The sequence below is a fragment of the Neopelma chrysocephalum genome, unplaced genomic scaffold, assembly GCF_003984885.1.
Source record: "Neopelma chrysocephalum unplaced genomic scaffold, ASM398488v2 Primary Assembly neopelma1_97116, whole genome shotgun sequence".
Taxonomy (NCBI): Eukaryota; Metazoa; Chordata; class Aves; order Passeriformes; family Pipridae; genus Neopelma; species Neopelma chrysocephalum.
In genome coordinates, this window is record NW_020925758.1 from 1,598,181 (window position 1) to 1,611,010 (window position 12,830).

A 12,830-nucleotide genomic window follows, 5' to 3' on the forward strand; every position below is an offset into this window, starting at 1 on the left:
AAATCTGTTCTTAAAAAGGGAACATGGAGACCACGATGGTCTAAAACATCATGGCATAATTAACTGCAACCAGGCTAAAAGAGGCTGCATTTCCAGCAGTCACATACACTGGAGGAATAAAAACAAAGCAAGCATAAAGAAATGCCCTTCCAAAATCTCCCCTCTTACAGGTTTTTTAGTTATACTAATTCTTTAGACTTGATGGACAGAATAATATACACTTCCCACTCACGAACTTATATTTGAACCTGACATTTTACAGACTACCAACATGAGCAGGTTTTGGCTTCCAGTCCTTTGTTATTTAAAATTCCAACTTCAACAATTCTGTAATATTATCTTAGAATGCAAATTACAGAGCAGTACAGAATAAGGACTGTGTTGTCATTAAGATGTGCAAGGAATCTACTTCTGAGCCCTCTTTCAAATATAAAGGAAGGCAGTTTGTTGTATGTGTGTTAAAGACTAGTGACACCAGGTCTCTCACTGATTTCAAGGACTCATTTTAACAAGTGAACTTTGGATCCCAGATTTTCAGGGTTATTAGTACTTCACCTGTTGATTCTGCATGACTTTAGCAAGTCTATGTACATCATACTGCTTTGGTAAAGAGGGAATGTAGGTGTCTCCTTTCTGGAAACTCTCTTCTTCCAACCACAAAACTAAAACATTACAAAGCCTGAGAAAAAAAGAGAAAAAAAGGGAAAAATATATCAGTGTGAACTTTGATTGTTCTGGGGTTCAGAATAAGGCAACAAATAATACTACAAGGTGACATAGCTCAAAACTGAGGTTTCAGGTGCTTTTTGAGTAGTTTACTGTCAGTTCAAATACCATCAGTGACATGAAGCTACTTAGAAAAATACAAAGAGCAATAACAAAGAGTAACAGGACAAATTCTGAAAAGGAAAACATTTATGCCAATTAGCATAAGACCCAGGACTGGAACAGTCTATTATGTCAGGGAATCTCATCACAACCCAATTCAAAAGACCACAGGAAAAAACAGAGAACATGTGAGTAAGTTTGGCTTCTCACCCCATGACTCCTCTAGACTGCCTGCTCCAAAAAGCCACATCTGAGTTGAGTCACATTCTTCAAGTGTTTTTTTTCAGATTCTCATTCATGGCTAGTTTATTCTCATTTCCTCCTCTGCTAATAGTGTACTTTTACATAAATAGACCTATTTCTTCAGCTGGCGTCATTCCACTGAGTGGTACCTTTTCTCTAATCATACCATCCAAGCCTTCCTGACAAGGAAGCACTAAAATGCCACTAAATCTTCACACTGTGGTATTAAATATCACTAGCAAACTCCCGTTTCCTACATCAGTGACATTGGTGAAAAAAATGGGAGTAGTCTAGTTCCAAGAAATCAGTCCTTATAAGCCCTACCAGTAATTTCCCCCCTGTTTAGGAAACTAGACAGGTCATTAAACTTCCTTAGCCTAAGATTTACTTGGGTGTAGAGCAGTCTGCATTTATGCTGGAGTGGGGAACTTCTCCGAAATGAAAGACTGAAAATATCAATCAAGTTACACCCAGTGAGCATCTCTGGACTATTTTTCACAAAGGCCCAAGTAGGATTTATGATCTCCCTTGTTTGTTGGTACAGTACCTACTGACTGCTGAGGGGAGCTCCACCAGGAGCTCAAATTCCATACACCCTTTGAACAAGGGACTCTTCCAAATAATCCTTTCATCTGGTTTCTGGGACTATTCAAATACTGTCATATTGCAAACACTTCTTATGGAGGACTTTTCAGACCAAAAGTCTCTGTGTTACAGAACCACTGACTTTGGAACAGCAAAGCCTCAGTTTTAGCGAGCATAAAGGATCTCTTAGAAGTTACCATCCCTTACAAAAGTGAGGGATCAGCAGGTGAGTGACTATACCCCTTTCCTTAGCCTACTCCAAGGCAAAAAGAGAGCTTTGTGCCAAGGCTTTGGTTAAGCAGACTTATCATTTTTCAGGTGGCACAGAACACCCTTGGCACAGCTCACCTTTAGCTTGCTAACCAAGCAAACTGCACAAAGTGAATCATGTGCTCAAGTCCCCAGTATATCTCCTGATGAAATCATCATAACTAACATAAATTTAAGCCCTGGTCTATGACAAACAGATGTATACACAGCAAGCAGCATTCTACATTTACAGCTAGTGATGCACATGCAGGTAGCAGATATTCCTAAACAATAAATATTTTACCAGCACAGGGCTAATATTCATTAAAAAGCAAAGCTCCTCCCCTAAGGGGGGTGACAACTCTATTAACAATGTTTTATTTTTAGTAGTAAAATCAGCCCCCTCTCCAACAAAACACATTGTACTAACAGAGGAACTGATCTGACCACAACTTGGGGACATGGGTCAGTGGTGGCCTTGGCAGCGCTGAGTTAAAGGCTTGACTTTATGATCTGAATTTTTCAACCTGAATGATTCTATGATTCTGTGTATATAACAAGTGCCTGCAGCACATCTGAGGTCACATGGCTTCACATCTCACACAGCTACAACTGTGCTGTAGTATTTACTTGGGCATTTGCACAGAGTAGGATGGAACTGGGCAGGCTTTTTTTACCTGACAAGCTCCTTATGCAGCTCAGGTGAAGTCAGGTACTCAGGTGGGCAGCTGGCCTTCTCTGGTGACCTGTCAGAGCCCTCAGCAGGGCTCTCCACCCTCAGTGCTTTGCTGGCAGCGTGGTGGAAGTCTGCCACTTCTATCAACCGCTGCTTCATCTCATTCAGCAAGTTCACGTGAGCTGCACTCTGGAAAAAACGCCTCCCAATACAGCCATCTACAGGTAACCTGAAAAACAAACCAAAAAAAGCACAGCTAAGTCTTGTTGCAAGTGCCAAATCAGCATCTCTGCTTGCTGATCTGCAGGAGCAGGTCAGACTCACCCGTACTGTGGTCCTGGTCGGTGAAGGTACAGGAGGAAGAATTTCTGCCAGATCAGTGGCATGAGAGGGTGATCTGCTGGGGTGGCAAGGGCCTGGTGAGCCCAGCGGTAGATCATGAGCCTCGAAAGGGAAGGGACAATGGGCAGCTTCAGCTGGGCCTGGGCTTTCTGCAGAAACAACACTTTCAGACAGCTGTTCTGCTGTAACAGGCTGTCACAGGTTAATTTAACAGACAAACACAGCATGTACAGTTGGTAATTACAGAGGAGAAAACTTTGGGAACAGCCACACATCTGTTCCAGGTCTTGAAGGATGAGCTGCCCAGCTCACAGTTATGCTGGAGAGCAGAGCTACACCTCCAATGCTGAAAAAAAAAAATAGCATGACGGTTCTGATGCAAGGCCAACACATGGGCCATTGGTGTTAATTACAGCTAATTACTGTTCTTCCTCACAGAGGTAGGTGCTCCTGGTTTAGACTTCCAGCATGCTACTTTTATCTTTTTCCAGCCTACATTCCATATAGCTCTAGTGAAAATTCAAAATGTAAAGTAAAACTGATGTGAAGAAAGAATACAGAAGGAAAAGCAGAACGAAGACAAAGCAACACCCCATATCAGCAACACCACAGAACCACTAAATCACTGAACAGTCCCACATCAAGCCCTCCTGGACTGTGCCTGATGCAGGGCAATGCAAGGCTTTTCCCCAGTTCCCAAACCCCAGAGCAGACCCTGGCACTACCTCATCACCTACACCAGACCTCAGGAACCCTCACCATCCTTTTTCTACACACTACCCACATCCTACTTGGCTAAATTAAGACATGCAAGCCAAAGGACAAATGTTTTCCAGACTAGGCTTCAGGGATGCAAGACATGTACCAGCCTGGACACAGCCCAGGCAAACCTATTTTCATGGGGCTTCATTAAAACCCACTGAAACAGCTGAGATGAAAGATGGGCCAAAAGTCACGCTTTGAGACTGGACAGCTTTGCTTTCCACTTGCTTTGCTCCAGAATTTCTAACTGAATTAGGTCAAAGAACCTGGAAAAAGCTTGTAACATGGCCTAAAATACACCTGATTAAGTTCCTTTTTAAGGGAGAGACCTAAACAGTTCTGAAAGCCTTGGAAAATAATTCAGAAAATAGAGAAAAGTAAAGGCAAAATTCAGATCATCTGAGAAATCATCTGTTTGAAATACAGACTCATTTTCCCACCTGAAAAATAAGCACTCCCCACCCCAGTGGTATAGAGCAAATCCACTAAAAGTCATGAGGCATTCAGATGACCCAGAAAATCATGCAAGAGAACAAATTAGTAAATGAAGTTTGAAGTTTTCTGTATTATTTGCATGGTAGCTTTTAAAACAACTCAAATGTACTCAAAGTGTAGAAGAAAACTTCCCTGGGGTATATTTTCACCTATAAAGCCAGATAAAGTATTATTTATTCTTTTATCCTGGTAAGAAAAAGTATGTAAGATAAAACTAAATGATACAAGGGAACACTTTTCTCTCTAATAAAAAGGGATGGACAGTTCTCTCACCTTCAAAGCTTGATCAGGAGTTAAAGCATTAATAACCAGCTCCCCCTCCACAACTCTGCGAAGCTGTGAATCTTCTTCAAATATTGACTCCATATTTAACACCATCCACGAAAACCAGACCTGGACAACACAGGAACAACAGAAACATTGATAACAAAACAGTAGGGATAGGATCAGGAAGCTTGCTGCTTTCTTAGAGGAACATGTCTTTGACAGATTCCCATTACAAAGCTGGAAAAGGCACTATCACATCTCAAGAAGAAAACCAGTTTCCTCTTTATCCTCACATTCTTCCCCTTTGTATTTTGTACTATCTTGGGACAGAAAGGGAAAAGCAGGGACAACAGACAGAATTATCCAGAGAGTTCTGGGGGAAACAAACTTCTCAAACTCAGTAAAATAAGATCTCCTCTCTCCCACCTGCACTACACATCTCCATTTGTGGTACTGCAGGGTTTTTCTTCCTTTTTGCTTGAACAAGGAACTCAGGCAGAGAGAAAGCAACTAAAATTCAAAATATTTATCAGATAAAGACTGATCTAATAGAAAAGTCAGGCTTCACATATTTTCTCTTATTAAATACATTGAGAGCAATTGAAGATTAGAAAGAAAACCCAACTACTAAATCCTATTATATGAATTCTTGGACACAGATTACACAAACTCTCTCTGTGGAAAATGTCCATGTTCCCTTTAGTGTAATAAACTCACAGAATTCTCTTGGGCTAAACTAGGACTTTATCACAAGAAAACGAAAAAAGAAAATAAAATCACTCTGGGATAGGAAGAAAAATGGAACGAGAAAAAAAATCTGCAAAAACACGCAAAAGCAGGGAAAAAAGAGCCCCAAGACACCTGTACACTGCTTATCCCAGGGCTGTTCACACAACACCATCACTTACCTGAGAGGGGTTGGCATTGCCCTCCACAAAGGATGGTGTCACATTGCCTGCCACGATCCAGCTAACAAGGGAAGACAGCAGACCTTTGTCACAGTGATAGCCCAAAGCATTCTGCACAAAAACAGAAAACATTTGGGGTTTTTTTTGTAAGAAGCGGTGATTTAGAAGCTTTAGGTGTTTCTATTTAGAAGATTTAGGCATGTCACTCTACTTTCATACAGGTTCCTTTCTGACTCATATTTCTACTTTCCCACCTTAGCTCAGCCAGGCACCACTGAGATGCCTGCCTTGTACTTCCTTTCTTTTTTCAGTGAAAACATCCTATTTCACTGAACAGTGTCTGTTTTTTTTCTGGAGAGTCCAGAAGTCCCATTTTTGTTCTAAACACATGACTGAACATCTGGAATGCAAAGAACACAAACTGTGATAGAACTCATATGAATGAAAACTGTGTTACAGTTTTAATAATTACTATCAAAATATCAGACATTTCACTGATTTTGACCCACTCAGAAGAAAATCAGATCACCTCATTATCACTTATGCCAGATTGTCCAGAGAAGCTGTGGCTGCCCCATCCCTGGAAGTGTCCAAGGCCAGGTTGGACAGGGCTTGGAGCAACCTGGTCTAGTGGAAGGTGTCCCTGCCCGTGGCAGGATTCTATGACTGTTTCTGTAGCACTTCAGGAAAACACATTCACACCAAAATCAGGAGTGAGCAACAAACAAACTGACCATTTACTCAACAGCCACACCAATACACCACAACTATTTACCTTGTGCTGTTGGTAAAGCAGCTTTTGTACACAGTCCTCTTGACTGTACTGAAAAGCAGCTTTACATAAGTCATCCAGCAAGCAGAGTGTTGCCCTGTCCCGGTGCCACAGTTGTTGGCTGGTGAGGACCTGGACCCAGAACTCCAGCACTGCAGCTGGCCCCACTCCATTTGGCTGATCACTTATAAAAATGTGAGTCTGCCAAACAAAAGTGCAAAATCAGTCAACGGATTGCAGTGCCGATTAAAGGTTAAGTATCTACTGAAGAACTGTTTAACTTGCATAAGGCTGTGGGCCTATCCTTCAAGTACATGCTCTCTATACCTAAGCAAGGACAGCTTTGCCAAATCCAGCCTTCAAATCACTGCAAATTCTACAACCTAGAGAGCAGAGCATCTTGTGCAAGCAGCAAAAACAGGCATAAAAGCCTTAAGCAGGACCCCTGTGACCTGGAGGCATAAATAGCATCTATTTCTTAAGTGTCACCTGCTGTTCCTGTAAAAGGACTTCCCAGAGTAGGCCTGTTTCCCTTACCCTCCCTCTAATGTTAGATGACCTTGCTCCTTGACCTCTCTGCACTTAAAAAAATACTGCTGTTCCCTCACACAGCAACATTTTTTTCATCCCACAGCCCCAGATGAATGGCCAAAAGCAAAGCTTTCAAACATTAATACATTTGCTGCATTCCTCGAATAACACAAATAAGAAAGTAGTGCTGCATATCACATTTCCTTTTTTTAGGCAGGTATGACCTGCTATTGGAAAATTAATTTTCCAACAAGTCTGGAGGGGGAAACGTTGTTGTTATGTCCAGTATCTGAAGCACTGCCAGATTTAGGCAAGTTTAAGCAGAAGCATTTCAGGAAACCAAACCCAAGTATTTAATGCTTGATGCAGGGCACTCCCTGGCTGCACAACTGCCAAATTCAGTATCCTTTCCAACCTTAAACACCAGCTTGGTCAAAACAGCCTGGTTTTAAATACTCTCCCCCCCTCCTTTTTTTTTTTTAAATAATCTTCTTACCTGTATCATACTACTGAGCAGCTTAACGTTTTCTCCATAGTTCACACCTGTCAAGTGCTGTGTCACTTTATGGGTAACCTGCTGGGTAACTCCTTGAGGGACTCCACTGTCCAGATGAAGGAACAGTTGGATGTAAGATAAAAACCTAGGGATGTCGACAAATGAAATTAACTCTAAAATATCTTCTAGTACATAACAAATAGAAAAGCTGTGTCTAGGGAATTTAAAACCAGCTCAGCAGCACTGCTGACAGACATATCCAGGGCTTTGACTCACAACCACAATGCAGATTTATTTGCTCCACTTCAGCCATATAATGGGCACAGTATGAACATTTCATGGCAGACTGTAATTCAAGGCAGGTTATCAGGACCAAATGCAGTCCTTGATCTACATCAGCACCCAAATCTAGCCCAGGAGTTGTTTGGGAGACTGTCAAGTGGTCCAAGACAAAGGTGCCTCAGCGACCAGACATCTGAAGTCCAGCACTGGACATACTGTGTCCCTACTGATACTGCCAGCTGGTCTTTCTCACTCATCTAACACCACAGCTACTTGAAACACAGCTGTCTGAAGAACACTTCTGTGGCACAGCAGCAGCAACAGCGATGGCTGTACATCTGGTGTCAGCAGGACACACTTCTACAGCTATTTCCTCAACCACAGTCAATGCCAAAAAGTTACTCAGCACAGAAACCAGATGTGCTTCCACCATCACGTTCTCACTGGATGCAAAACCCAGCACGAAGCCACGTAAATTTAACGGCTAAGATTAACTTTCATTGCAATTATCATAAATGAAGCAAATAAACATATGAAATAAATAAATAAGTGTATCATGAATATAGAATGCTTACTGTTCATTCTTCAGGAGGTAATACTGGCAAGAGTAAAACAATGGTAAAATTTTATCCAGCACATGCACTACTGTTCTCAGATGTCTAGACTGGACGAGTACACCCAGAAGAGGGATCCCTTCAGCACAGAACTTCTCAATGCTATTAAAAAAAAAAGTATATAATTAAGAAAAACACATTGACTATCAGTAGAAAGAAAGACTGGGTGTTGATTTAGTCTTTATAAACTAGATTTAAATACATTCATAACTTTACACTTCATCTTTGAAAACCTAAACAGCTAAATCCAGAGCTTTTTATTCAGCTATAGGAGCCATTCAACTGCTGACAGACTAGGTAAGTATTTCCTGCCCTTCTGTGGATGTGTCTCATCTTCCGAAAATCCCTGGAGATACACCAGGGAAAATCCCTGGAGATGCACCACCTATCAGTTTAAAGCTCGGTGGTGTTCCCTAACCCAACCAACTCGCCTCCCTGTTCAGGCAAAAGAAGAACACACAAAGGGAGTTTCACATGCTCTGGCTTTGACAACTCCTCAGTTCGGAGGATGGTCTGCACATCTTTCTTCACTACTTGCAGATGGACCTCAGAGGGTTTCCTTACAGCAGGTACTCAGATGGTCGCGGCCAGATGAGATGAATTCTACTCTTAGTGTCCAGACAAACTAAAGAGGTTCTTTGTTTTTTTTATTTCATGCTCCAGGTCATGGAAAAATTACCAGCCTCAACCAGAATACCTCCATATCAGTCTCAAATTAATCCAGTGCTTTGAAGTATCTATAATGGCATAATCTTATCATCAAGATGTGACTTGGAGAAGAAGATAACTCAAGACAATTTCTCTTGAAAGAGCAACACAATATTATACATAGAAAACAAGTTAGTGAAAATTCTGAATAACAGATAATTAGAGATCACAGATCCAGGGAAAACAGATCTAGTAGGGACCGATTAAATTCTGTATGTCTCTGTACCTTAACCAACCAGTATATCTGATTATGCCCAAAAGCCTTACCTACAAACAAGCTGAAAGCTCTGGTTAAGACTGTGTTGAAACATAGTCACGGTTATGAGGTTCAGTTTCAAGGCTATAAAGCTCTTTATTTATCATTCCCAATATGAATGCATTTTTTGTCCTCGCTATTTTCTGAATGCTCTCCTGCAGCTCTGCTAAAAAAATTACCTGTAGAATAGCCCTTTCACTAAGTGTGGTTAAAAGTTACTCCTGTCCAGAGAAATGTTGTTAACCTCCCAGTTTCAGTACTGTTTCTAACAACTTTCACCTTAACATGCAGAAGGCAAAAAATACTATTAGCAAAATAAAGGAACTATCATGTTCTTTGAAAGAAGAATTCAGGAAGGATTTTTTCACAGAAAGGGCTGTCAGGCATTGGAACAGGCTGACCAGGGAGGTGGTGGAGTCACCATCCCCCGAGGTGTTCAAGAAACAACTGGATGTGGCACTCAATGCCATGGGTTAGGTGACATGGTGGTGTTTGGTCAAAGGTTGGACTCGATCTCAGGTGTTTTTTCCAACCTAAATGATTCTGTGATTCTGTCAAACTACACTCACAGAATCACAGAATAATTAGGGTTGGAAGGGACCTCTGGAAATCCCCTAATCCAATCCCCCTGCCAAGGCAGGGTCACTTGGAGCAGGTCACACAGGAAGGCACCCAGGCGGGTTTGGGATGTCTCCAGAGAGGGAGACTCCACGACCTCCCCGGGCAGCTGTTCCAGTGCTCTGCCACCCTAAATATAAAGAAGTTATTCCTCGTGTTGAGGTGAAACTTCTTGTGTTGTAGTTTATGGCAATTGCATCTCATCCTATTGCTGGGTACCACTGAACAGTCTGGCACCATCCTGACACCCACCTTTGAGATGTTTATGTGCATTAATGAGATCCCCTCTCAGTCTTCTTTAGGCTAAACAAGCCCAGCTCCCACAGTGTCTCCTCATAAGAGAGACACTGTCCCCAACAGACTCCTCAATGCCTTGCATCACAAGCCCTTTTTTCTTCAAACAGAGAAGAAGAACTTTAACAACCCTCAGCTCGCCACCAGGGAGGATACTCAGTCACTGGGGCCACCCATTCAAGGCAAACACACAAAAAGCACTTACCTGTGCCCCAGGGTGGTCATGGCCAGTGCCAGGTAGCAGCCTATGGGGATGTTTGCTTTCACAGCCTTGAGCAAGGGGTGCAGCGTGACCGACTCGGCCGCGTCGAGCGCGCTGTCGCACACGGGCGGCCCGCCCTGCTGCACCCCGCGGTCGTTCCTGTGCAGCTTCAGCCTCAGAATCAAACTCCAAGCCCACTGGTTGAAGGAAGTCTCCGGTGTTTCTCCGTAACGAACAATGCTGGCTAAGTAGGAGACCTGGGACAGAGCAGCAGGAGCAGAAATGAGAGGGAGCACAGCCAAAACACAGCGCATGTGGCTCCAGTTGGGGACTTGGGGCAGCTTGGGGGCCTGCTCTTCTGTCACAACACTGTGACACAGGACTGGCACTAGATGATCTCTGGGGTCCCTTCCAACCCAAACCTTCCATGATTCTGTGATCAGACCAGCAGTGGTTATTCTTTAGACACACCACGTAGTTTATCTAAACACTCTGTTCCTATTGCCTTGATTTCCACCTCCTCTCCCTACCCCTCCCATCCTTTTTAGTAAAGGCTGTCAACTTAACACTGTTTGCCTAGATTTTTCCAAGCTGGATGTGGATCTTGGATTGAATTTTGATTCTACTGCTGAAAAAAGAAAGCCACGCAACAACCTTCCACAATGTTTACAACGTTTAACACAGCTAGTGAAAAAAAGTAGCATGTGTCAAAAAAAAAAAAAAAACAACAAAAAAACTAAAACCTAGCAACCTCTCCTTAGAAAGAAGTCTGTAATGTGGACAGGCAGAGTCTGTGCCATGTACATGTGTCCATGGTCATGAAGATCCTGCCTAGATCAGAAAGAATTATAAATCTTGGGGAAAACAAAATATTGTACATGCTCTGACAGAGTAGTGTAAATTGCAGAGCTGGGAGGCAATGCAGGCATTTCATCCTCTCAGAACGGGGGTACAAAAACCTAAGCACTATTTTCCCTCTAACTCCAGTTACAAGCTCAGGCAAGTCAGGACAGATTCCCCAATACAAGTGGCAGTCAAGACTCAAATAGGCTTAAAATAGAGAACTCCTCCAGCTGGCACAAAACAACAAACCATGGCCAAGTAGTGCAGAGGGGCAAGTCAGAAAAGAGCAGAGACAACAAGGAACATGAAGAGTGTGGGAAGAAAACACAGGAGAAAGAGCATGTGGGAGGGGGAAACATTGTAAAAGAAATACTGAGAAGACAAAGTACAGCACAATGCTAAAAGCTCTGAATAAATAAATAGAAGCACCTTGGATTGAATAATGAAAATAGGGATTTTTTTAACCCTGATCTTTCTATCCTTCCATTCCCCTTCTGTAACTTGGAGCTATCCCTTCCTCAGTGACCAATGTGCTGTAAAAATCAACATAACAAACGTTTGTGGGGTGTTCAGGTCACACAGCACTGACTGAAAAGCTTCTAAAGGCATTAACATCTGAGTCTTCAAATAAGGTAATACTAAGAGCTGGAATCACAGGGAGGATGTCTCTTACGCTCCAGTTTGTGACTATTCAACTACAGATCTACATGGGGGTCAAAATTAAAATGCCTATTTCAAGAAACATGGAAACAGAATATTTACAAGGGCCTAGAGTGACAGGACAAGCAGGAATGGCTTCCTACTGACATAGGGCAGGGGTAGATGGGACATTGAGAAGAAATTCTTCCCTGTGAGGGTGGTGAAGCCCTGGCACAGGTTGCCCAGAGAAGCTGTGGCTGCCCCATCCCTGGAAGTGTCCAAGGCCAGGTCAGACAGGGCTTGGAGCAGCCTGGTCTAGTCCCTGCCCGTGGTACAGATGATCTTTAAGGTCCCTTTCAACCCAAATCATTCTGTGATTTTATGATTCTCATACAGATGTTCCACATAAGCCTAACAGCTGTTTTCAGACAGCTCTGTGGGTGCAGACAGTACTGAATGTTGGTATGTTATGGTATTCTAGCAGGATTGAGATAGAACATCTTTAAAAAATAAAAGAAAGAAAACAAGGTCTTGACTTGCAGTTTTTCCTGGTTATCACCATCCATAAGCTATTCCCTGTAATTCTGAAGAAGGGATACCTGCTTTATGCTTTCAGAAAGCAGCCCAGCATAGGGTTTCTGGGAGAGATATTTCTGATACGCTTCCAGGACCATCAATGCAACTTCAGAATGGACAGCTGGATCCAGATGAAGAGCAGTCTGCTAAATACAGAATCAGAACACAAAACTTTATGTCATTTTAAAAGGTCTCTACAACTGTACCATTCAGTTGCACTACAGAGAAATAAATCTTAATCTCTTTCTGGCAGTTCAAATTAAATATTGCAATATTGAGGCAAAATCTTGCCCACAAGAAAAATTCAGCCCAACATTTAGGAATTCTGGGCTCACACTGGGCAACACACAGATAGATTATTAAAAAAAAAAAAAAGTTGATCACAATCACTTTCCATGTGCATTTCATGAATTTATAGCAATTAATCCAAAAATCCATAGATGCCATTTTAAATTACGTAACACAGAAACTGGAATTCTTCCCTTTAAAAGCAAACCTAAGCCACATCACCATGTTTTTTGTATGAAAACACAGTAACTCCTCTTATCAACTGCCACATTACAGAACTGTTTTTCTCCACATCAAAAGGCACAGACATGGCCCTGTTACTGCACAGCAAAGATCTCTCTGTTTATTTTCCCTAC

At 42.3% G+C, this 12,830-nt stretch overlaps 1 protein-coding gene across 2 annotated transcripts in view; it reads right to left on the bottom strand.

Annotated features, from left to right (window-relative positions):
- The window catches only part of EPG5 (ectopic P-granules autophagy protein 5 homolog), a 57,723-nt gene that overhangs the window by 23,664 nt on the left and 21,229 nt on the right, over positions 1-12,830 (bottom strand). Inside the window, exons 15-24 of one of the 2 annotated variants that reach the window (XM_027671654.1) lie at positions 12,210-12,329; positions 10,132-10,385; positions 8,012-8,152; positions 7,155-7,299; positions 6,131-6,328; positions 5,356-5,466; positions 4,454-4,573; positions 2,906-3,072; positions 2,583-2,810; positions 556-679 (exon numbers count right to left, since the gene is read on the bottom strand). In XM_027671654.1, the coding sequence (XP_027527455.1) occupies positions 556-679; positions 2,583-2,810; positions 2,906-3,072; positions 4,454-4,573; positions 5,356-5,466; positions 6,131-6,328; positions 7,155-7,299; positions 8,012-8,152; positions 10,132-10,385; positions 12,210-12,329 (1,608 nt within the window). Of the gene's footprint in view, positions 1-555; positions 680-2,582; positions 2,811-2,905; positions 3,073-4,453; positions 4,574-5,355; positions 5,467-6,130; positions 6,329-7,154; positions 7,300-8,011; positions 8,153-10,131; positions 10,386-12,209; positions 12,333-12,830 lie in introns of both variants that reach the window. The other variant, XM_027671653.1, reaches the window with a different exon arrangement.